This window comes from Haliaeetus albicilla, chromosome 4, assembly GCF_947461875.1.
Source record: "Haliaeetus albicilla chromosome 4, bHalAlb1.1, whole genome shotgun sequence".
In the NCBI taxonomy this organism is placed as follows: domain Eukaryota; kingdom Metazoa; phylum Chordata; class Aves; order Accipitriformes; family Accipitridae; genus Haliaeetus; species Haliaeetus albicilla.
This window is the reverse complement of record NC_091486.1, coordinates 8,749,195-8,775,801: the sequence shown is the minus strand read 5'-3', so window position 1 is coordinate 8,775,801 and position 26,607 is coordinate 8,749,195. Positions and strand designations below refer to the sequence as shown.

The 26,607-nt window shown below is 39.8% G+C and overlaps 1 protein-coding gene across 3 annotated transcripts in view; it reads right to left on the bottom strand.

Annotated features, from left to right (window-relative positions):
- Positions 1–26,607, bottom strand: part of NCKAP5 (NCK associated protein 5) — a 392,323-nt gene that overhangs the window by 354,230 nt on the left and 11,486 nt on the right. Inside the window, exons 1-2 of one of the 3 annotated variants that reach the window (XM_069780848.1) lie at positions 18,274–18,418; positions 17,972–18,100 (exon numbers count right to left, since the gene is read on the bottom strand). In XM_069780848.1, coding sequence (XP_069636949.1) covers positions 17,972–18,040 — 69 coding nt within the window. In that variant the 5' untranslated portion in view covers positions 18,041–18,100; positions 18,274–18,418. Of the gene's footprint in view, positions 1–17,971; positions 18,424–26,607 lie in introns of those variants that run through there. The other 2 variants (XM_069780847.1, XM_069780846.1) reach the window with 2 other exon arrangements.

Sequence of the window (26,607 nt, the reverse complement as noted above, 5' to 3'; positions counted from 1 at the left end):
TTCCTTGACTTGTTCAATTCAACACAGCTTGTCCACGTTAACCACGTCATTGTTGCATTATTTCTTTACTTTTCAGTCTTATTGAAATAAACTTTGGAAAGTGTAAAGACAGGGTATTATTCCTCCGAGAACCACAGACCACGCTCCCTCCGTCGATGCAGAACACGTGATATTTTATGAAAGCATCACATCTGTTTAGCTCCCAGCTCCACCCTGTGAACTCTCAGGCTCTCTGGACAAGCAAAACAGATATTGGGTAGATGCTCCCTGCCGCTGCAGAGTCCATGGGATGGGAAAGAGTTACAGAGCTGCTCTTTTCCCCTTCAGGAGTCTGAGAAGGCCTTACTAGCAAACTGCATGCAAACAGGGCTTTGTCAGGTCGAGTTTATGGTCAAATAAACCAGCACCATCCCACATGGTACGTGTCCTTCCAACACAGACAAATATCAGGTAGCAACTTAGCAAATACCGTTACACTTAGCACCATTAATCTCGACACCTTTTACTTTCTCCCATGACAAACTAGCGAGTAGCACCATGGCTCTGGAGTGGACGGGGCACAGACACTGAGGGATGGCCAAGCCCAGTGGCTGCAACACACGGTCTTAGAATTCATCTCCTATAGAGTGCCAAAAATGTTGGTGTTTGAAAATCATATGTCCTCCATGAGAAAGAAATATAGGGAGAAGATCCCTCCAAGAAAATATAGGGAATCTCTTTTAAATAAAGCTTTCTAATCATTAGTGTAAGGGGAATTGGAAATGTGTAATTAGTAATTTTCACTCTTTATAGGTTTTGCCTGAAGGAAAGGGAAATTTAGCATAACACATTTTATATCTTGTGTGAAACTCATCCTCCTGACTCATACATCAGAGACTGAGCAAGGGATGTTTAGATAAGACACCGTAAGTTGTTTCAAGGACTCTGTAGCCAAGGGGTGAAAACATTCATGCTTTCAGTTGACTAATACAGGAGAGGACTTGTAATACCTACAGGTTATAAGACATCTGAACCCAGACTGAATCCCTAGGATGACTGGAAGGATACTTAGACCGAGCACTTGATTTCTGAAGTTGCTATACACGCCAAGCAATCTGTTCTAAACATCAAAAAAGGCTTAAGTGCTTAAGCTATCAATACTTATTTCTATGATAGAGATCCATGAAAACCAGAGACAAGAGTATGCTGATCAGATTTCCACCGAGGGAACAAAGCAATTTCACAAAGCTACAGGGCCAGGCTCCTGCCTTTATTCAGACCAGCATCAATCTGTAGAAACTTCACCAGCCTGCCCTTCATGGAACAGCATCAAACCTGTCCTTAAACAGCTTTAGCAAAAGGAAATATTTCAGGTTTCTAGTCTGTTGACCTGATTTTAGTCACACTTACTTGACTGTTAAGCTCTTAATTGCAGCTGATTCTAACTTAGTATAAACAGAAATAGCTTGATTATCATCAGTGCCAATTTATATCACATAACATCTTGGTCCACTGACTTTCTTAAAATGATTCTTGATTTACTCTGAAGCTTACGGGGGCGAAATCAGGCCTTGTCTCTTCTTTACATAGAAGCTTCAAGCTGCAAGCCTAATTTTGAAAAGGAGGTTGACAAAAAAGTTCTTTTGTAATATGTAGATTAGCGAGGCAGAAAGTGTGCCAGTTAGCATTAAGCTTAACTGCCCTCCCCTCCTTCTACCTGTCTTAACCTACCATCTCATTTAACCTATTAAATAAACAAGAACTGGTTCAGGTTGCATATTTTATGTCACAATTACTTCTGGTGCTCCAAGATCACATTAAAAGTGATTTTAAACATGTATATTGTATATAGAATCAAGAACCATAGAATCATTTAGATTGGAAAAGACCTTTAAGATTATCAAGTCCAACCATTAACCTAGCACTGCCAAGTCCACCACTAAACCATGTCCCTAAGTGCCACATCTACATGTCTTTTAAATACCTCCAGGGATGGCAACTCAACTACCTGCCTGGCAGCCTGTTCCAGTGCTTGACAACCCTTTCAGTGAAGAAATTTTTCCTAATATCCAATCTAAATCTCCCCTGGCACAACTTGAGGCCATTTCCTCTTGTCCTATCACTTGTTACTTGGGAGAAGAGGCCAACACTTGCCTCACTACAACCTCCCTTCAAGTAGTTATAGAGAGCGATAAGGTCTCCCCTCAGCCTCCTTTCCTCCAGGCTAAACAGCCCCAGTTCCCTCAGCTGCTCCTTGTAGGACTTGTGCTCTAGACTCTTCACCAGCTTCGTTGCTCTTCTTGGGACACGCTCCAGCACCTCAATGTCTTTCTTGTAGTGAGGGGCCCAAAACTGAAGTTGAGGCTTACAGGTAGGAGTTTCAAATGCACCTCACTGAGTTAAGGTGCAACAAGTATGTTCAAATCAGTACGTTGACACAGCGCCAGCTTATAGGGCACCCCATCTGCATCCCTCCTGTAGAGCCTGCGTCAACTGAGCTTTCCATGTGAAGGTGGACCTGACAGCATGTCTGCACAGAGCCACAGAACTATACTAACTAAATTGTCAGTGCAAAAGGACTAAAACGAGAGTTGACACTATCAGCAGAAGGCTACAGGCAAAAGTGTTACAAAGATATTTTAATTATCTTGAAAAGCAAGCATTACAAATTTAGAGTCAAAGACTTAAGGAAATACATGCATGTTAGGGTATAAAACTCACAGGCACAGAGGTTAGCTCTGATAATGAAAAACATTTGGCATATAATTGTGATCAGCAATAGTGCTGTCTACAGCACTGTATTTGGTTATTTTAATTTCTAAACTTTTTTTTTTTTCTGGCTGCATTGCATTATCAAAGTACAGGGTATTACGATTGCTTCAAGACTATCTTGAATTCAGGCGCAAAGGGGTAAAACTTTTCAACAGAAGTGCATATCTGTGAGTGCCAATGGGGACATGGTGGGTAAGAAAGCTGCAGGCTGTGTTGGACTTCCCTTTTCATGGCCTAAAATTGGTCCTGACCAGCAATATGGAGTTGTGAGAGACACTGTCCTTGGCCCAAATATCAGCAACACCTATAGTCACTAACAGGCAGACAAGTCAGTCACAGCATCCTTCTTAGAAAGGCCTGTTGTTGTTGCATATGAGATGGGCCAACACGATACCCATTATGCCTTAACTCAGTCTGCCCTTAAAGCACTGTGAGCCTTGCCCATCCTCTGCAGGTAGTAGAGACTCAGTGCGCGTGGATAAACAGCGAGCATCTTTCCAGTCTTGTCCCATCCCAACAGGATGTAATGGTTATTCTGAATAGTGCATTTTTCAAGAAAGCACCTATGCTCTCTGCTTTATGCAAATGGAAGAACATGGAGTATGTATTTACCATTTGGAAGGAAGAAGAATGTTGTGCATGAGTCTCTGCTGAAGAAGAAACTTTTAGCTATGAAGAACAGTGTGAAAAAATTTTAAATGTACTAACTGTAAGCCTGACTTCTTTGAACGTTTAAAGGGTTGGTACTATTCCTCTATGGATATAATTTTAAAAATTATCTCACAGTCCTGAAATACTTACAGGATTTATTTTTTAATTAATCTTAATGTATAAATGAATTAACTAATATAATTGCTCATTTCAGAAAGTTAATTCTGCACTCAAAAGAGTAGATGCTGTAATTTTGGTGCCACATAAAGTATTCTTTATAGATAATAAAGTAGTTTTAATTGTCAAATTCACATTAGCAAAGTTTTGGCAGATGAAAAATACTTTGATCTGTGCATAATTACAAATCCTTACCTTGCGTGGTAGGTAAGGCTTGCATTTCTGCAGCTAGCAACTCCCTGTCAAACACATCTTTGTAAATGTGATTTCTGGAGAGGTGAAGGCTTACTGGTTAAGGCTTTCAAAGGAACTGGTGACTTAAGGTGTCTGAAAGTTTCTAGTGTCCCATTTAATTCGACCTGTGTTTCAAGATTTCCAACATTTCTGTAAATGAAGTACCCAAAGTTGAATGCCCAAAGCAATACACCTGCAGTCACTAGTCAATTGACAATCAGCAGAACTAAGCAATTATAAATCAAAAAGCTTATTTTAGTTGCTAAACAGTAGTCATAAAACTGGTGAATGCAAAAAAAACTTAATTACTTTGAAACATATAGCCTCCATCAAAGGAGATTCCCAGGTCAGACTCTGAAAGGAAACAGACTTTCTGCACCAGAGGGAAACAGCAACACGACACCAGCGGTGTCCGACTCCCTCAAGGACAGTGAGCGAGTGAAGGCTGTGAGACAACCCTCTTCAATGATGTATGTTACGCTCATAAAATTCATTCATACGTCATACAAACATTGGGATAGTCCAAGACACAGGCACATGGGGAGGGAAGTGTATTTAAAACTTTCTAGGTTTAAGCAATGACACATTCAAAGATAATTCAGTGCCTCGTATAGGTGTGGCGTGCTGATTTCTGGACATGTTAAACTGTATGTTCTTTAGCAGCACATATAGTGAATTTTGCACAAACTTCAGAATACCCTGTGGAAGCCAATCCGGGAGGCTGTTAGCCAGCTACTGCAATAATTCAATTTGTGCTGTTATCCAGACATAAATCAAACCCTCTGCATCCTGCTGAGACAGCAAGACCTGAGCTTTTGCTGAATTCCTACAAAGATAAAAAAAAAAAGCCTTGACAATGTAGTTGATGTGGTACTCAAAGGAAAGCTTGAAGTCACAGATGAAACCGAGATTGCAAGGTAGTTGGAAAGTAAATAACAATCCCATCAAACAGAACCACACATGGAAGAGGGTTAGGAGGAAACTGCTGCTTAGCCAGTGACAACCAGTGTGGTTCAGTATCACAAGACGACCCAATTTACAAAGACACAACATGAGAGAAAACTCCCATCCAACCCTCAGTAACAGCAGAAGAAACAGGCATGAGATACTAGTTGATAGCTAAAAAATGTTTGAATGAAAATAGCTATAGAATAAACAGAGGACGTTAGCTTGATTCCTGGCGAACTTAGACAGATGTACATCAGGAAAAAGTCCGCTGAGGTTCCTGGAGTTTAAGGGATGTGAAAGACACGAATGAAATAAGACGCAAACACTTGCAATGTCAGATTCTGTCACCTTAACCTATATGGGGTATGTACTTTTCTGTCTGAGATATCTATCTAATCAGTGCCACTGAAGTTTCTACTTAGTGGAATAAGGCAATAGATAGATTGGCTAAAGGTAAAAGCAGCATCTTGTATAGCTTTAGTAAAGCTGTTTGGGAATTTTTTGTTGACTACTCTAGAGGAGACTGCAGTTTCCAAAAGAAAAATCAGATTTTTTTCAGGAAAATTCCAGCATCATTCTTAAAAAAAACAGATTTCCTTTAGGGTAACAGAAAATCTTTCATTTCTGGGGACAATTTACACGAATGTAATGCACACACACAAGCGCCCACACACTCCTTCTTACTATGAGTTAGAAGGTTTTTGTTTGTACGCTCAAGCATGGTGTGTTTAAGGTCACAAAGAGCACTGTACTTCACCTGCTGAGTACCCCCACCTCCTCCATCTCGTGTACCAGGTAGAGTCCAGGGTTGCTTCCCCTCCAGAGACAGCACTTCAGAGGATGACAGCTGTGTAACCTGGTGCTCCACACGTGCCATAGGGTAGCTGGGCAGCAGGGGAATGCAAGGCATATAAATGACAGCTCTGAAGGCATTGCAGCAAAAATGGGAAGAAAGTAAACTCCGTTTAAGAGGAGATATTTTCCACATTTCTAAGTAAAAATACAGTTTTACATGAAAACAAAATGCCAAAATAACGAATAATTTCCCAGGATGGAAATAACCATTGTGTCCCAGTCTAATGCTTACATCTGAGAGGAATTCTGCATTAGACCTTGTGGAGTCACTTGATTAAAGCACTTGTCTTTCAGGAAAGCTCTTAATAAACAGGTATATTTGAAGCTACTTACAAAGCAATACAAACAAAAGAATTTTCATTGAGAGTCAAATCTTGCTTTTTTTAACTAGGACAGCAATTTATGCCATAAAAACTTTGAAAGAAGTTGGGAAGTAACAACTACTTCAAAACCTGTTTCAATACACTATGCAGTGAATAATACACTGGAGGCAAAAACAGTTTGGTAGGATTTTGGCGAGTCATGTCCCATATGTGTACATCACCAAAGACACATAGGAGCCTTCTGAACAGTTACACATTGGTTTGGGATTCAGTACAAGAAACCATTACCCTGAAACACGATCATATCATGAGTTATCTTTGCCAAAACTCATAAATTCAAGCAAAGGGAAACATATTGGGTGTCTGGAAACAGTGGAGGTAATTTTTCCCTTCAGACCTGCTAGAGATTTTCACTATAATGAAAAACTCTAAGGTATTATTATAGAAATAAGTTGGGAAACTGTTTCCCAGCCAAAATTACTTGGATCTGCTTTATACGCTAGCAAAAATACCCACTGAAATCATAAAAACTCTCTGGATTTACACTGTTAGCTTTCCATAAAGCCAGCTGTTGATACCCAATTATTTTAAATGCTTCGCGATGATCCCAGCTCACTTCCTATCTGGGTCAAACGAGGCCCTAAAAGCAAAAGCAGACAGCCAAGCTCAGAGGCGCAAGAACAGAAGTAAGTAGAAACAAACTGCTAGCAGAGCCATTCACAGCAATTAGAGCTCGACAAGCACTTACAGACTCCCTAGAAAAGAAAAATATCTGGTATCGGAGTATCTACCCTTGAATGTCCCTGCCTCCAGGGGTGCTGAGCAAAAGACATATTTACACGGCAGAGTTTTTGTGTAGCTCTGTTGACAGCATGAAGCAGAATATTTTCCAAGTGAAAGATTTAGCCAGTCCTTTGGCAGCTTGGTTTTCAACCAGAAAACACTTATTCCGTAAAGGCAAAACATATAGTGATTTAACTGAAATTTTCAGTAAGACACACTTTACCTAAAGATCAAAATTGTAAACTTGCGGAGCAAAATAGTGTACATAATCTCTTTTAGTGTACATCATCTATTATAGCTATAGAATTCAATGAGCAAGAGGGCCAAAAGTATATATATATTTTTTAGAACAAAACCAGGATTTTCTAGCTGGAACTAAACCAAATACAAAAATCTCAGAATATTTAACACAGGCTGGAAATTCTGGTTTGCAGACAGTTCAAAGCTATAGCTTTCCTTTGAGGCTATCCTAAATTCACTGTAAGTGGACAAAATAAGCAAAACTCAAGAACAGCAGGAAAACTTGACCATAGCTATTTGTAAAATAAATCTATCTGGATACGTCTACATGCCTTTTTGCAAAGATATTTTTTTCCCTTTGTACATTTACATGCACACGGTCCGTGACAGAAATGTAGATTCTTCTAGGGATGCAACAATATTCAAAGCAGGACATTTGAGAGGATGCCATGACTGAGCCAGCAGTGGGTAGATTTACTATTCATTCTCGGTCTTGCAGGGTAGGGAATTATATCAACACTATAAAATAACACAGGACATAATTTCTGTCTCTCTTCTCCCCAGGACTGTATTCAAGCGGAATCAGGCAACTGTGAGAGACAGAGGAGACCTGTCCTTCTCAGGGTGTGTGTTATGTTTAATTGCTGAAGGCATGAAGCATTTTAAAAGGCTTGTCAATAAAATCCCTATTTAGTTAACCCCAATCTCCTCAGATCTCTTGTTACAGGCAGCCTTCTGCTCTTAACAGCTGGGCAGGCAAAGCCTCCAATTACACTGCTGCATTTGGTAGCTTAATAGACCTAGATAAGGGTCCCCGGTATATTCATTTCCCTTGGTAACAGCTTATCTCTGGCTAGTCCGATGATACGCACCCTTTATGTCACAGCGAGGCACATAATCACGTGGCAGGCCACGCAGCGTGTGTGCATATTCACATTCAATCCAAAGCTTTCCGTGACCTTTCCTCTTCTGTGGCTGGACTTAGATCTGTCACAGCTACACTTTGTAATTGACAGGGAAGGGGCAGCGGGAAAGGGAGAGAGGAGCCCAAGATCGCGGCCAGGAGCAGGCTCGCACCGCTCGAGCTCTTCTCCCCTGCGTGCAGCCTGCTCCTTGCTGGCATCTTCGGGGAAGAGGGCAGGAGCGGGCAGGAGGCTGCTGAGCTGGCTCTGGACCAGATGGCAGACACCCACCAGCTACTCCCAGAGGCCCTGGGAAACAGAGCCTGGCATGCACCCTGCAAATCATCAAAACTCCTCCAAATCATGACGTGAGGCTCCATCCAAAATAAAGATCTACTATCAGTCAAATAGCTCCACAACAAGATTTCTCCTTATTATGTCCCTGACTGGATAATATTGAAGAAAACCTCTAAAAATCAGGTCTTGGCACACAGTTGTCTCTGTGTCCCTGCACTGAGATGAATCTATGACTCTTTTCTTCTAAGCCTTGCTATCGGCAGCTGTAATTACCACAAACTTCTTGTAGTTCAGTCTCTGCAGTTTGTCGACTTGAACATTTGACACCCACTTCTTTTTGTTGCTCCCAAATTTCGCATTGTACCATGCTGAGGTTTCCTTCCCGAATGACTCTCAAAATACATGCAGACATTTGTCTTGCTTTTCCCTTCATTTTCATTTTTAGTTCCCCCTCTGCAGCCAAATCAGTGTCTTTAAAAGCTTTTTAGAAACTGTTTAGGATTTAATATTTTCATGTTGAAAGTGTGACAGGGAATTTGCTGAGATTCTGTAGCAACATGGTCTAATTTTCCTGCTTTTTTAAAAGCCACAGAATATCATTGCCCTCTGTTTTTCTCAGTCCATCTGCCAGCTAATTTCCAGGCACTAGTAAAATCATCTTTTCTGTTCTCTCTACTTCTTTGTTTTCCTCCGCTTTTGCATCAAGTTCTGTGACAATGAACGAGGGCAGATCAGCTACAGAAATTTCTTTTAAGGCTTTTATTTTAACCTTCAAGTCTCATGTTTGTTGCTTTAAGTTTATGTGCCAAAGACATGAGAAAGCAAAAGCCAGCAGTTTGTCAAAGCATGCTCTCCAGGGATTTGGGTTCTGTTTCAGCTGTCACCATGTCGCCATATGTACCTATTGATGTAACTTCTGATGTGCAGCAACAAATGGTAAATAATTCCTCTCTCAGAGCGCACTTCTGCCTGTGTTGGTGTCAGTGCTTTTGATCAATAAACCATCGAGGTGTCTTCCAGCAGTAATATTGTTCCAACTGTTGCTCAGGAAAAACATGCTCCATCCACTATTTCCCTGTTTTCAATCCTATATGAGCTTTTTACTTTTATTCTCTGTTCAAGCAATATCTTCTCTAGCTTGCTATGCAGCTACTGCTCACTGTTTATCCACATTTCCAGTTCTTGAAAAGGCTCACTGGTTTCTATTGGTACAAACTAGCTTTAACCAAAGTAATAGGTCGCTATCTATCTGTATCGCTCCAAGCAAGGATTTCAGTTCTTCCTGTGGCACTGGCACCTAATAGAGCCATTTCTACACATTAGGCCCGACACTTACTTCTTCTAACATAATTCCCTGGGTTCACTGAGTCCTTCTGAACTCACAGCCCCTGTGTTTTGTAGTTATGATGTTAGGCTTTGCCAGGCTGCTCCAGAGTCCAAGAATGGCACTTGCAGTAGCCAGCTGCTGCCAGGACATCCAGCGCTTTACACACTTCTTTATTTTCAAATCTCTCTTCTGCAAATGAAATCCAAACCAGACATCTCCACCACTGCTACATGGAAGTGCCGTCGTCCATCTTACTTGGTGAAACTAGTGACTTTATGCTGTCTTTATCCAAGCTGATGCAGATTCTACTTCTAGTACCCTACATGCACTGCTGTGCTGGTAAATGATGTTCCTTAAACCCATGCAGCCCACAGTGTTTCCCACACTATTAGCATTAGTGATATGCTAATATCAGTAAAGCCTAAGCACTGCTGTCCCACACCAGTGGTTTCTCTTTTCTCCTCACCTCTCCTCAGCTTCTGCTGTGAACTGACACATTCAGATGGTTCTTTTCTTGTGTATTTTCTCATGCCTGACGTAACAAGAACTCTGGTTTAATTTCGACTTTATTAAAAATGCAAATGCAGACAAGTATGTGCTGTTGGCAATACATTTATAGATCGCTCCATTTTTGCAAAGTCCTGGTGTTTAAAGGCATTGGGTGTGCACAACAGACAATCTGTTCTTCTGTTTAGATGGTTTTTACGCACTCTACCCACACTGGCATTTTCTTTTTCCACAAAGTTTCAAGCAGATTTCAGGGCTGTCTATTATATAGACAGTTGATAGCACTTCATTTGCCCAGTCTGTGGAATAGATGTCCTTATTGTCAGATTCGCAGAACAGTGCAAGCAATACTAATGCCATAAGGAATAGACTTTTCTAATATTGCCTTAGTAATTCAGTTTACTGAGTGCTTATGTCAGTTCTATGTTTTGGGGTTTTTCCTAAAAATGTACAAACTTTAACCTATTAAGTTAGTAACAATACATGTACATCATTGCTCTTCTTTCCTGTATTCCGTCTTCTACCTCAGAACAACGCACTTCACCTTTATTAAACTGTTCTCCTTGACTTACGCTCCCACTCTATGTACTGAATGTTACGGATGCTTTAGCTTGCCTCTGCAACACACTGTGAAAACTGAGGCTCACATTCTGCATGTCTTTTCCACTGCTGCATCATGCCTGATTACACCCTTGGCACATGCTTTTCTTCTGATAGTGTATCCAGCTGAATAAAATTCTGAAGTATAAATTCACCCGCAAATAAAAATCCAAGTTTTGAGAGGATTGACAATATCTGCAGATTCATAAGGAATCTGGCAGCAGTTTTAGGTGGAAAAAAAAAAATAACCAGGCTACAAACATTAGAACATTAGCCAACATCTGACTAGGCAATATTTTTAATGCCACCTTTCATTTCAAAATGCTGGATTACATTATGTTACACAGTGATGTTAGACACATTGTGAATGTCACTGTCAACTAGCAAAAAGTCAGGGCTATTCCTTTCACTGAATTTAATTCCCACATACGAAGAGTTCCCCTCCTGCCTTGCTGGCACAGCACTCTTCACAGCTTTGCTATAATGTCGCTTTCTCTGTGGAACCTTTCATCTGAAGATATCAAAGCAAGCTACAGACACATGCTAATAACAGAGCGTTCTTAGAATACTTATGAGGTAAGAAATTATTATAACGTCCAATTTATTGATGAGAAAACTGAATTAGAAATTTATTAAACTGAGTTAGAAATTGATTAGAGGTCACAGATGTTGGACTTAACCCCCAAACGCCTGGCTCCCAGCCCCGTGCATTACTCACAGATAACACATGTGCACTTCTCAACAAAGGTCTCCCATTCAACTTAGTGGTTTTGCACATGATGCCAATACAACCACAGGTAGACTGGATGAAGGTATTACTCCCACGCCCCAGTACAATTCATTATATTACACCGCTACCCTTATTACAACAAAGTGGTGTCATTAAAGCTAATCCTGCAGAGCCCCACAGGAGCGTGTGACCAGAATGAAAGCGACAGGGCACAGTTCACGAGCCACCAGAGAAGCACTTTACCGCAGCTTGCTTTCAGAAGTAAAAGCCTCATTTTAAATAAAACAAAAACTTTTACTTTGATAAACGCTGGCTGCTTCAAAAAGATACTCTGTTCTCAAATCGCCCCAGCTAAATGCCACCACAGCTGTAAGGGCCAACCACGTGTGTAGTCAGGCTGGGAATTATCCACACAAATAAAGAGCACAGCTTGAAACATTGACTTTTTCCTGATCAAAAGGGTCTGGGAGACAACTGGACAGTTTGGATCAGGCAAAGGATAGGGCTTTTATTATTTTCAAAGAACACCCCAGTGAATAGAATAGCCAATGTGGCCCTGGTGGCAGTGATATGTTCTAACATTCTCCTCATCCCACACAAGTTACTTAAAAGCTTGGCTTTGGGTCTGTTTAGGGTTTGGGTTTTTTTCCATTTTTCTTTTTATGGAAGAACTTTTGTAGGGAAAACCTGAAATACAATTAATCCTTTCATTAGCTTTTTTTATAGCATTCCCTGTCTAAGCTGCCTCCCCCACGTACCAAATAATAAATTGCAAATATTGCCAAAGAAACCTTGTCACATCAGAAATGTCCTCATTGTACTTGTATTAGGGAAATATGTGCTTTAATTTTATTGAAGTACAATTTTTATTTTTCTCTATGTTTTCATATTAAATGAAGTGAAAAAAAATACAGAAAAATCCCTTTCCATCCTAGTTTTACCTAGTTTCATTCATTAGTTATTTTCAACTACATATGCTGAAATGAAAGATTTAACATGAAAAAATTATTCATGAAAGAATTTAAAATCATGGAATATTCACACTATTTCACTTTGTAAAGGCGTTCTTTTTAACAAAACCTAAAGGATTTAAGGATTTAAAACGCATGATAAGGCAGAACGTTCTTCAGAAAGATCTGTTTTTCTTTTAATAGCCATATATCCCAGTCTAAACAGAAAACAATCTGACATGGAGGTATGTGTCAGCTAAGCAATGTATTCCAAATAAATATTTTCCAAAAACATTATGAATTTTGCAGTTTATTTTAATTCTAAACAGAAGTACTGTGGCAATAACAGCAATGGCTTTGGTCTCAATTTCTTACACAGCAATCCAGAAGGACATAGAGTTCCACCTTGTTCTCCAACTGTTGTCTATCCTATCATCTTATAACCACATATACGATAAAATATCTTTAGTAATGTCATAACAACTTGATGGGATGGAGATCTGTTATTTAGAACAAAAAAAGAATCAGAGATCTTCTTTAGTCCTCCTATCTCAAACCAGTTTGATTTTCAGAGTTGTGGTATTTTGGTTGTAATCAATTTGGAGAAGAAAACTTTATAAAACCAAAACACAGTAGCATCACTTGTACAACAGATGAAACAACAAGGTAGTATAAAATTATATTGAAACTGTAACACATATACCCTTATTGCGTGGTATGTTTTGGTTTTTAAATATCAGGCAGAAATTACATAGATATCATTTTCTTTAACTGCTCTCATAGGATTACCTGTAAGAATTGTTATGATGTTAATGATTTCATAATTGTTTCACCTGAATATAAAGCTATAAAACATCATTGTCACTGCAGGCTTACCTGCTTTCTCTGCAAATGTAACTGAGCGTCTGGGTGTATAAAATATCTCCAACTTATTGCCAATATTGGAAACCTACAGAGCAATAACAGCCATTGGCTATACTAGAGATTTCTGGAATAATACCTATATTATGACTAAAAGCTGATAGGGATCTAATTTCATTGAAGTGAACAGCAAGACTCCCCTTTGACCTGGGCAGCATTCGATTCGACCTGGGTATCGATTCCTCTGTTGCATTATCTGGCATTTCTTAACAGTGGTAGGATCCTGAATCTTGTTAAAATACATGGCTTCAAAGTACTAACTTCCAGTAAAGCATTAACTCAAATATTCATGAGGCCCATAATCACTCACTAAAAAAAATATGTTTTATGAACATATTTGTACATTTATATTTCTTAATTTTAAAAAGGTTTATTTGCCCTCATTGTAAAGCTTATTCCCCCAAGACACCAGCTGGAAAGGGGTAGAGCAGTATATGAAACAACACTGAAATCTTCTTCTGTATCTATCTGAGGTGATCAAAAAGTAGTTACTGTGCCTGTGGTGTAAGGAAGAGTGTTTTAATGTCTATGAAATTTCTCACTGGCATGTTGTTTGAAGGATGTTTCTGAAATGGATCCTCCTCACATGAAGCCTGAAACTCATTGTTTGATGGGATAGGCTTGAATACAAAACACTCTGATGAAATTTATGTTCATATTTTGAAGGCTCAAATCCATATTCTAAGGAGTTTGAAGTCATGCCTTTTTTTTTTTTCAGAAACAGCTCTTTCCTTCTCTCGCTCTTCCATCAAATACCATCATAGCCTATATATTCAGAGTCTAAGAGATGAGAAAGGAAGAGGGAACTTTTGTTTTAAACATCACTATGCAAAACTTGTAGATTAAATCATGGAAAAAACATTCCAGAAGAAGATTAGAATCTGATGCAGATGGGAAAAGCAGCACAGCCAGGCAGGGTGAGGAATGTTATCAGAAACGCCTATTTGTATCTCATGGTCCAGAGTATAAAAGTAGAAACACATTTCCTTTAAACACACAGAAATCAGAATTCTTTCTGAGATACAATTATGCTGGAAGACTCCAGCAAACAAGAAGAAGCTGTTTTTGAGTAAATCAAGGCCAGATTTTTCCAAGCAGTGTCCAGCCCTGAATGCCTGAGAGGTTAAATACAAAACCTTTGGGAAGAGATACGAGAAGAGAGACGTAAAGACTTGCACAGGCAGGGGACTGGACTAAAACATAGTGCTCAGATAGAATTTGGTAACAGAGTGGATACAAGGGTAATGAAGACACATGTACGATATGAAGGCAACAATAAAGAGGAAGTATGATAGAATAGGAATTTGGGGAAAATGAGAGGAACGCAAAGTGTTTTGTTTTGCCCAGTTGAATTTCATGGAGTCACAAGGTATCCGGTGTGATTTACTAACAGGCTGCTGAAAGCACTTGAATCTCAAAATGTCTCTCCCAATTTGTTATGAAATAATAGCTGGCAGTAAACAATGAACAGTGCTCACGTGTTTCTAATTAAACATATGGATGACACTCTCTAACCTAGTTACACATATTCTACTCAATATAAAGCTTCAATAGACACTGGCCTATTATATACAAGTACTGAAAATGAGTGTATGCACTGAGAAACGCTACAGGCAAGCATAACCTGTAAATACCATGCGTAGCAGAAGACATTGTTTTAAATCTGGGTGTGTCAGCCTGGTAGTGTGACGGGTTTCTATGTTCGAAATATTGAAATACTGCAATATTTCTTTCCCTCACATGTTTTCTTCAACACTTTTGCACCAATATGGGATAATCAGCCACAGATATTCAGCTGGCACATACTGGCATAAATCATGGACCTCGAGCCAGTGCCTGAAGACTTTTTTTTCAGCTGTGTACAATCTCCCACTCTACTTACCACTTGCTGAAGAGCAGGGACAAAGCATTGCCTTCTCATACAGCCACAGTTTCTGTTTCTCCTCTAATTAAGTCCTTATGGGCATTTTAATATGCAGGTAGCACTGATTATTATACAAAGCACTTTTGATGGTTACACACACAATATTCCCTATGACATTGGCGAATGTCTCTCTCTGCTCCCCTCTTACTGATAGCAAAGGGTAAGAATTAAGCATAGTGCACTATCTTGGCTATAAATTAAGTCCAAACTAGCAGTAGCTAGGACTGGAAGCCAAAAGTACCTAGTTTCTTGTTCCCATCCACACAGCAGACCACGTTGTCACCTCAGGGAAAAGGAGATTTCTTTCTTAATGCGTTAAGTAAAGGCTGAATCTAGTGCATTACATCAGTAAAGACGTTAGGGAAAAACAGTACTGATCTGCCATGCTAAGCCATATCTTTGTGCAAATTCACAATTGCTAGCATTTCCCTTAGCTTTCAGTACCCAGTTTCTATGAGTGTTCTTTTCTCTAGATAAATATTGATAGTTCATGGCCAATTGTTTGGATCACAGCAGCACATTTTAGCTGCAGGATTTAGGCTGGTCTGTTTCAGGAGTGTGCGTGCTTAGAACTAATAACAGAGGTTGGCCCTGGGAATAAACACATTTCTGAGCATACAAAACCTGCCAGATTTTGTTTGACGCTGAGTGTATTAGATAAAATTGTGAGTTCGTACTAAACCTACCTTCTCTGCCCACAAGCTAGAAGACAACTGAAACAGTTTTAATAGCGCTGGAAGCATGACGTGGCCTGCTGAGTGTGTGCAAGCTGAGAAGGCAGGTTTTGTTGCAGGCTGAACAACCTGAAAACAGCTACCTCTCAACACCAGAGCACTGAGCTGCAAGGCCTGAACAGGAGGGAGATTAGCTTCTCATTAAGGTCCTAAGATCAGCTCAGAGTCTGGGGGAGGACTCACTACTCTTCACTACTTCTATTTCTCTCTAACTATTTTTATTTTTCAAAACAAAGGGATGTAATTCATCATCATAAGAAACAGTGCCATTTCAAAGCTAAGGAGAAGGACAGACCCCTTTTGAAATGTGCTCTGCACATTTCTTCACTGGCCAGCTGACACTACCTGAGAAGTGCAGACCTTCTAGCTAAGGCCTAAGGGAGAAGAACAGAGTCCTTGAAGGCCTGCAGAGCAGCAGAAACCTGGGAGAGAGGGAGTGCTCCACTGACCCCTGCCAAAGAGCACAGCAGATGAATGAAAGGCATCAGTGGCTAGACTGAAACCTGCTCAGTCCATATTCACTGCTTTTAGCATGTCAGTGGGCTTTTTACTTAAAAACAAAACAAAACAAAACAAAACAAAACACAAGTATAGCATAAAATGAAGGAAATTACATAGTTGTAATAATGTGTAAAATTCAAGGTAGACTAATCATCTTAAATTTGCCTGAGACAAATGGCCACCACAAATTAGGGCACCTTACAGCATGGGGATACAGAAGTCAGACCAAAGAGATGGGACAGAAGAGTTTCTATTTTGCAGGAGGTCTTTGTAGCCTTTTTGGTGGAGAAAATCTCAACAGCAAGCCGCAGTGTGGTGAGGCAGGAGTGGCTGGCCAGAGTGGCCTGTGGGCAGCTCAGGTAATGGGGTTAGCACAGGCATGGATGAGGCCTTGCTACCCAGCGTAGCAGGCAACAGGGCTCTGGTATCCCACAGTTACTACCTGTGTGTAAAGAGATGTTACAGGAGATGAGAAATATCTGCTCAAGAAATCATCAGAGATGAGGACCTCAAATGACTATTGGTACATTCTGGGAAGGGAGTGCTTGCTTATTCTCTGGTGTCCTTTACCTCGCTGCTGTCCTTTTCTCCCTCTAATCAAGTACTGCTTCATGAATCATTTGACTTTTTATTTATGGGTGGCATTGGGCAAAGTTTAATATTTTGCAGCTTTTGTGTGAGGAGCCAAACCAGTTTTCAACAGTGACCCCTAGAACCTGAACCCAGCCCTTGTGGCTATCAATGCCAAATCCACCTGCTTCCAGCAGTTCCTAGCATCAGTCCCAGCCATGTGAGTACTCAAAAAGAGGCAGCTCTATTATCAACACCCAGGAACAAACTTCTTCCTCAGAAGACAACACCTATGAATGTCAAAGGGATGGCATGGGTTTCCTTGGCTCTCTCAGCTTTGCTTGTTTCAGTATTTGTTAAACTAGCATGATGAGTACTTGACATTGGTGTGTTTATCCTCTTGCACAACTGTTCAACATCTATCAGCATTTTTCAGTCATGTATCCATAGTACAGCTATGAAAACTCCGTGTTAATCTCAGTCATCATTTGAAAACATTAACTAAAAATAAACCTAGAATACAATCTCAGTGAATTCAAATCCTATGTATGGCAAAACCAATTATTTTACAGTATGTGGCATTTACGTTTCTCTTTCAGGTGACATTAGTGTAGTTTATGCATTCACTATGGTGAACAAATTTTTCCTAGTATCCTCAATAGTAAAACAAGCACTTCTGATTAGATGACCCAGGCTACCTACAGCTCTCATACACTAAGTATAAAGTGATACAGAGTGATCCCACAGAGACTGAGTAGGATTTTAATTACAAGATTGGTATATTTGTCTGGATTCCTTTCTTGTGTAAATCCAGTGAATTGAGGGACATGCTTCTATATGATAACAAGTTTCTATTTAGGATGCTGTAAAATTCCTCCAGCACTTTTGCTCTGAAGAATCTTAAAAAAAAGTCACAAAAGGTTGTGATATTGTGATGAATAGATAAACGCCTTTAAAATTTACATCATAATGAGTATTGCCTCTTAACAGCTATGTTTTTATGACAGAAGACATATTCAGTAAATTCAATAAATATTCATTCTTACCACAAGACTGCTGTCCAGAGAAAGTCTTTTCCCAAATTCCCTTTTCTGTAGCTGTCTTTTTCTCTCCATAGCTGAGGTTATTTGTTTTCCTTTTGATCAACTAGAGATGTCAGACTGTTTCCAGCATCACTGCAAAAAAAAAAATTAAATGCACATTTCAATATCTTACTTAACAGTTTCTGTCTTTCATCATTAACTTTGTAATAACCCAGCAGCTAATGACTTTGTGTCTATAGTAGGCTGTGTTCCAGGAACAAATTTTCTGTGCCAAAAAAGCTAAACTCTCCAGATAGAAATATTACCAATATGTTTGGGTCACTTCTCAAAGAATTAAAAAAAAAAAAAAAAAAAAAATCTGCTACTACTGTCTTTATCCATACACCCCATGTTTTCATAGTCTTTTTTGAACTGGGCTGGGAGCTGGATTTGCAGAGCTAATGAACTACCTGGGGCTGGGGAGGGGGAGGTGGGGAGGGAAACAGTTCGTTTCACATTAATTGCACTCCTCAGTAAGCCCTGCTTGTTGGCACATCTGTGCTGCTACTATGATGCACAAATTTTGGACCTAATCCTGAAGAGTTCTAAAAGCTTTCAACTCCCATTATCCTTAATGAGAGACGAATGCCCTCAGCACTTTCCTTACGTTTTTAAAGTCAAAGATTCTGCTGTGATAATCAGTCCCACTGCCTGTACAGAATGGCCAGGAAACTTCACCCCATAAAGCTATCACAGATGGAATTAGTCTTTCCAGTTTTGTAGGGTTTGGTTATACCTGGGTGATGGTTTCTACTAAAATAAAGTCACAGCTTACAAGTAACAACTACCAGCTCGCTCTTTTCCTAAATGTTCCTGATGACATATGTATTTGAAAATTTTAGCTTGTATTTTAAGTTAATATTTATCGTATGTGATTCAGCAACATGGGCAAAGGTAATGAATTTATTCAGGATTTACAGAAAGTAGTACGACAATAACAGAAATCAGAATCTAGCCTAAATTAAGGCAGGCTGGTATGCTCATAAATAAAGAACCAAATACAGGAATTTTCTCCTGCATCTCATAATGACTGCATTAACTCTATCAGAGGGCAACATGCTATATCTCTTAATCTGGGCTAACTCTCATAAAGGACAAAGAGCTTCCACTACAGGAATTTGTCCACATTTTTTAGTCAAGATTTAATGTGAAAGCCTATTTAAAAACATAATTCTAGTAAGGTTGAGATATTCATACAGCACTGCTTAATGCTAAACCTCAAGAAATTCACTGCATTTGACTGAAAAACAAGACTAAAGCAAAAGACAAATCTGTCTGTTTCTGATCCTTTTTACTTATTGCGAACAGCACCTTCAGTCACAAACTGAAAATGATGCATGAATACTACTGGGCTTGGCTGTAGGGTAACACAGCCGGCATTCCCAAAAGAAGCCTTGCATGTGCCCTCCAGATATATTTGCATGCCTATTGATAGACTTAACTTCTCATGCACCTGTAAATGATCCCATCTGTCACTGTGGCGATATCAAGCAGATAAAACCACCACAACTCTTTCCTCAAGTTGTCCTCGAATGCTCTGCCAGGAGGGCACATAGGAGTCTGAACATGGGCCAACCGCAGGCCGCCTGCAAGGAGAGCAGGATGCCCCGGGCTAGGCCTCCGAAGCCAGCTGGAATTCAGAGGGGTCCCAGAGGCAGGCAAACTGGGATCATCAGGTACAATGTGGGCTCACAACTGGGACTCCTCTTGTAAAACACTTCCCACGGGGAAACCGTAATTGGTCTGGCTACCAAGCCATCCAGTGGTAAATTCAGCCTTCTGTCAAACAGCACCTGGCGTCTCCTACACTGGTTTTGTACTTCTGGTTTACACTTATGCAAGACCAGAATTCAGGTCATTTTCTCCAAAATGGATAAAAATTAGCCTCTATACACATTCATCTAAAGAACACATGCGGTGAGAACATGTACACACAATGGTAGGAAAATCTCAGTTATTGCACTGTGGTCATTCCTGCCTTGTGGTTTTTTCCCAGGTTTACCTGTAAGCCCTTGCTTCCTTTTTGTAGTACCAATCCTAAAGCTACACACACTATTTAACTCACCTAATACGGAATCTCAGTGGTGTGCTATCACACAATTACCATTGTTTCCTGATTAGCTATCATGTCTCAAAAGAAATACCACAATAGATTTGTACAAACACAGAGGCCATGTATTACACTGTTCTTGTGATTATGCCAGAAATTAGCAAAAGAAAGAGCTTATGTAATCTTTGTATCATTCATCTTGCCTGGAGAGCATGACTTCCACCAAAGGAGTCTTTGTTGATCAGTGAGCACAGAAAACTTAGTCGTGAGCTAGTGAGAGCTACAGTTGAAGCCAGTTTTATCCCTGTAGAAGGTCAAGTGTTTAATATGAGTAAGTGCTTGAAGTTTCTGTCTGCAGGTATTTGCTGGAACCACCCCAAATTCTAGTTTAGAAGTAAAGAAGAAAGGCTTATTATTATTCCTATGGCTTATTTGCTATGCTGCTTTGGGCACTTCAAGTAGTGGATTTACTGTAGCCCTACCTACCACAGCACGTGGACCTACTCATGCACAGGTGAAGCAGCCTCAGTCCTGCAGACTCCACTCCTTCCCACACATACACCATGAAAGCTCAAATCTCCCGGCATGTTACCATTAGCAGGCTGTCACATATCTCTCCTGAAGGGTTAACAACCTAAGGCTGAACCCACTTAAAGTTTTGAATCAAAGGTAATTATCAGACAAGATAATACAATACATCGCCTGTACCAACATAAGCTGGTAACTCAAAGTACCCAGCTCAGGAGGCCTATAAAGAAAACTGATCATCAGAGTGAAGTACTTAACAAAAATGGAACAAGTTTCCATCTTGGAATGGTTGTTTTTGTGCATCATACTACTTCTCACAGAGAAAAAAAATGACTCTCTCAGGTAAATCCATCTTCCTCTGAGACCAAACAATAGACACAACAATTCAAAATGGAGCTAACACATCTGCCAGGAAGCTCAGCAGAGGAGAACTGTCATCCAGATGGAACAGTCTTGAAATGTAAAAGCACTGAGAATCAGTTTGCCCAATTATCAGAAATACTATTTTTGTGTTACCAAGAGAACAGACTGTAGAAATTTATCCACCTTCTCTGACTAATTTGCTTGTCAGTGTCTTTACAGCGGAAACACCAGTGATCAGCATTCAGATCTTGACTGTCCCATTTAGTTCAGCTGAACTGTGAACTACCACAAAGTCACTTCTGATTTATGGTGTCTTCACTGATACTACACCCACATATGTACATTGCCAAATCTTTGGGGGCACATCTTACAGTTCTTTGTGCTGCAGGAAATTTTTCCGCTGTAGGGCTCTTCTCTAAGGGACTATAGAGTTCATCTATGCTCAGCGTATTGGGGAAGGCACTGAAGTTAGAGGCACTCGGCGATTAAGCCTGTATCCTTAAGAAGTGTATGGGGATCAGTCTAAGAGAACGCAGGTCCCAGATATTTGCTTACTGTCTTCTCAGTTTTGCACTGAGCTCAGGGAAGAAGGTTTTGTATGGGCACAGAAAAAACTCTCAGGGGAAGACCTAAGTGGAGTCTTGCTTCAATATGGTATACCCTCACTGAGTATAAAGCCAGCAAGCCAGAAGCATCAGCTTGATTATATATACTAAAGAGCAGTATTTTTAGTACTCAGTACAAGAATGTTCATTACTTCAGGAGATGGCTCTAAAACTAGGCCCTGGAGAAACGGTGCGATTAACATAGAAAAGCACTCTCTAAAAGCTATGCAAGAAATTTCTTGGATTATAATACCTTCTTCATTTCTAGTAGTAACAAAGGATGATTGATGTATATTGCTTTAGCTGATGAAAAAGTATAACATTATATTCCTTAGATAAGCATCCAAGATATTTTCAGACAGTTCGAAACTGCAGTTACATTCCAGCAGAGCTATGCCAACATATGCCAGCTGGGAACTAGCACACAGTATATCTCTTCGGTAGCCGGAAACGGACTGTATTTATTTTTCTGTCTCTTACAAATTAGTATAAATTTAGCAGTTATGACACACAACAAATGACAGCTCTGCCAACTAGCATCCTTTCATTTAAATTCAGGCTAGATATAATGCAGCCTCCCCACCCTTTGCTTTGCACACCTTAACACTGCCAGAAGCCAAAACACCCGTAGGGCAGCAAGGTATTCCCTCTCAGCAGTCTGCTTGTCTTTCTGAGGTGTTAACAAGACGACAGGTTTTGTGATGTGGACATCAAACTCTTGGGTAACAGAATAAGGCCAAAGTTATACAGTGATCACCATTAAGCACTTTTTTCTACTCTGATAGTCCTGCTTGTTTAGCAGCCATAATTTAAGACTAAAAGGGAATAATCAGAACGGGTATTATCCCTCAGCAACGAAAGGCAAAGGAAAATAATATCACTAGCATAGGTCAGGAAGCAGCTATGAGACAGTAAAGATTGTCATCAATGCAAATGTTAGTTAGAATGAACAGGTGACCTAAGGGTGAAAGATTTTATATCATCTCATTACCTATCTCTGGAGTGATTCAGTTTTCTAAGAACCTGATTGAATTGAATTGAATCTGTCACTGTCCGGCTGTGTTTCTTTTGCCAGTTCTGGTGCTAACACCAATGTGCGTATGCTTGCTTTTGTTGTGGTCTTTGTAGGAAAAGGGGTAAATAAGTACAGTACGGTTTGTCTGGGCCTTTTCAGAATTGGAAAAAAAAACCCAAACCCATTCCAGAATTAAGGACTTGATGTGTATTCAACAGATCAAAGACTTTTCAGTTCTCTAAAATCACTACATTTATCTTCCCAGGCATAGATCAGTCAAAAATGCTAGGTTTGCACTAAGCTTTTTGGGTATTTCCCTTGGTTTTGTTGTTTGGTTTTTTTTAAAGTGGTACAGCCTTCAAACCATCAGAGCAGTAACAGCAGAAAACCCCACCTTCACAAAAGATGAGAAAACTCTGCCTAGCGATTAAAAGCGATCCATGAAAATGGTTTCATTACCACACCCCTATCTCTCCCCGTCATGGTATTTACCCTGGTCATGACTTTAAGCAATAAAGTGGAAAAATAATTCCAAAATTCTCTGTTGAGCTGATGTTTCAGACTTCAACACTTGGGAAATAGAAAACTACAGCAACATCGGCATTTCTGCAACCTGAAACTTAGCTAAATTTTTTTTTGTTTTGCCTACAGTGTATTTCATAGCAATGCCGTAAGCAGGGCCTGCCTGCCTAATGCACGGTACTCCCAGGTATTTGCTTAGGCTGGTCAGCAGTTTGTTAGTGCTAATGTATATATTGTATTCACACCCACTGGATTAGGTTGCTATTTAGATAAGCAAGCTGCATTTTTGCAGAGAGGGAAGGAGAATGTGCCATGTGCCAGCATTAATGAGTTAATTAAATTAGAAAAATTCCAATGCAGGAACTTAAAATGCTTAGATAAGTAGAATACTAAGGGAATTACAAGGCGGCAAACACAACTGCTATACCATTCTGCCTACATATCTAGATAGTCTGACCGACTTTGGAAAATTATATTTTAAAAAAAATACATCAAGTCAGTCAGAAAATATCTAGGTGGAAAAAGCTTCTTTACTAGTTCTCTTTTTTTGTTTTCCTGTGGGATAATTAATTTTGATACACCCCAAATTTTTTATGATCTCTAAATCTATTCCAAGGGATATCAGAACTGTACAGGCAGCACTCAGAGCAAGCCATGCCCTGCAAGTTATCTTGTGATCCAAAACACTCCCTAATCCAGTGGTCCTCTAGTTCTGGTTGAAAACTGTCCAGTGGTCATCCACAAGGCCATGATAAAGTAGCCCCAAGGAAGTGTGGGAAGGGCCAGAGCTAGGCAAGGAACCTTCTTATCTTTGTTGTGATTTTAATTAAGTACGATGACACTGACACATGGCAGTCTACAAAGAAACTGAGGGTTGAGTAATTTAAGAGCCAAATGGTGTGGATCAGTCCTGTCCTTACCCCATCCCTTGAAAAGGGAATCAGTAGAGCACGTAGGACGGTCTCATGAAATTTTTGACTGGTGACAGCTTGCCAGCAAAGAACAGACTCTTAGTACAATGTTCTAGAAACAGTATTTAAAATAAAGTGTCTCAGCTACTAAATTCCACCCTGTTTCAACCACAGTTTTCAAAATACATTTATGCTTTCTTCATGCAAGATAATCTTCCATTTATTCAGCAAACTAAACAACCAGTAAAGCTTTCTATAGCATTGGTTCTAGGATTTAAACAAGTTAAGATTAAGGGCTTAAATCTAGCAGACCTATCAGTGTGCTCAAAATAATACCAGGAATTTCAATAAATGGGAAAATAAAGAATATGGTATTAAAGATGTTATTACTACGACAGCTGTCAAGATGAATTGCATGAGAAGCATTTAAAAGATTTATATCTCAGTATCTCACCAGGTTAATTAAATGGATGCATGCATTCATTTAAGAGGATAAGGTGGGTTGCAGTGACATAAAATGAGAGGGCACAAGATTACGTTCTTTCAGCATTAACAAGAACGGGTTGAACCGATATCATTTCCGTATTCTGTAATAAGTATGATTCATCCATTGCCATTTTCAGCTCTCATTTTCTTCTGGCAGGGAAAAAAAAACCAACAAAAAAAAGACTATGAACATTTATAGACTAACATAATAAAAGCTTTAACCTTTTCTGCGTTTTCTGTTTGGATTGGCTGTCCATTTTTATCATGGAGTTCCAGGGCCATGCCGCAGGGAAGAGAAGAATCGCCAGTAAATTACACCAAAGAATGCTGGAAAGGTCAAAGGATTACCCTCCCCTCTTTGCTTTTATGGGACATATGAAGCATTCATATCAGGCAATAAAATTATTGAGACAAAAATGATGAAAGATAAGCAGACAGAAAGCATGAATCTGCTGTCAGGACAGCATAGAAGAAAAGGATATATTACAGTGTTATCATCAATAAAAACCAGATTATGACAATGGTGTTTGTGTATCCTTAGTTCCTACACTGAAATCAAATCCTTCTAAACATTGTAAAATCTGTGTCTGAGAAAGTGATGTCCAAGCAAGACTGAGGCTACTCAGGCTGAAGAAATCCAAAGAAGGTTGAAGATCCAAAGCTCCCATTTCTTGGGTGAGTTTCTAACCACTCGTTATTATATATTAGTTATTACTATATATTAGTATAAATTACATGATATGCGTTATTATATGGTAAAGCTTTAGCCATTGAGCCTCTTTCAGCAACGTCTTGCAATCTAGGCTGTTAATCTGCAAAAGGCATGCTCTGAGCACAGCAACAGCAACAGCTACCTCTGGGGGCTTCAACACACATTTGTCTCCATTGGGAACCACAGCCAAGCTTCGGTCAGGAACAGGCAGTTCCAGGCACCTGAAAAAGCTGAACTCCAGGACCTGAGCAAATTTCACTGTTACTATTCATAGACCTAAAGGGTTATGTGAAGATTTTGAGGTTCAAAACCAAATGTCCCGTTTATATCCCAATAAAGATGCCTCTGGCATCAAGTGGATGCAACTTCTGTAGTCTAGTACATCATTAGAGCTAGTTGTTTCTCATGGTAACATGGCTGGCAGCAGAGACCTAAACTGGAATCTCATTAGATTTCAAACACTGAATTCAAATCTTCATCAGAGGCAATGGCATCCAGTTTAGGAGGCCAATAAGGTACCAAATTCATATGTATTCATCTAATATGTTGCAATGTTCAGAAAAATGCGTGCAATTAAATACAACATCTGAATCAGTCTGACAGACAACTAACTGGAGTGAAGAATTTAAAATATGTGGTCAAGTTTCCCACATTTTGCTCAGTTTGATTTGTGTTTTCTTCTCGTTTTTCTTTCATTGGTGTAAATCAAGGCACTACTCAAAAAAGTCCGAGAATTTCAAACCTATGTATCAGGGTCTCTGTCGTAAGCAGCGGTGGATTGCCAATTCAATTTTTGAAACTAGAACTAGGTGCTTGTGAAGTGTCCCTAAAGATCCCGTCTTCTCTGACACAGATGCATTTCAGGCAGCATCTCTTCTGCCTGCCCATCTGTCCTACTCATAGTCCAGAGGGACCACTAAAAATCATCAGTTCTTTGTGCACACTCCGCCCCTTCCACCTGCACTGCTAAAAGGGATGATGGCTGCAACGGTCACGGGATAGCTCCGTGATCTGAACGCAAGCCCGTCAGACACCAGAGACTGAATATACTTAGGAGCTTTTTGTCACCATCATCTCTCTTGTTTCTCAGTCACTCTCTTTGCAGTCTATGCACAATGAAGTATTTTGCTACAAACATTTTTCTAACAGTACATTTTGGTGAATGAAAGCAGTTTTGTGAGATGAAGTGTCCCATATGAATGCTACTCGGTTTGGTCCTCCCTGGCAACAGAGATGAAAGCAATGAAGGATCATTTATTTACTGATGTATTTCACCTCATGGATATGAGGAATTATTAAAATCACCTTAACTTAGCGATAGTGTTCAGACATCTGGTTTTGTTCCACAGAGCACTGGGTAACACTTCAAAATGTTCACGTGGCTTAAAGGAGAGGTCCCATTATAAAA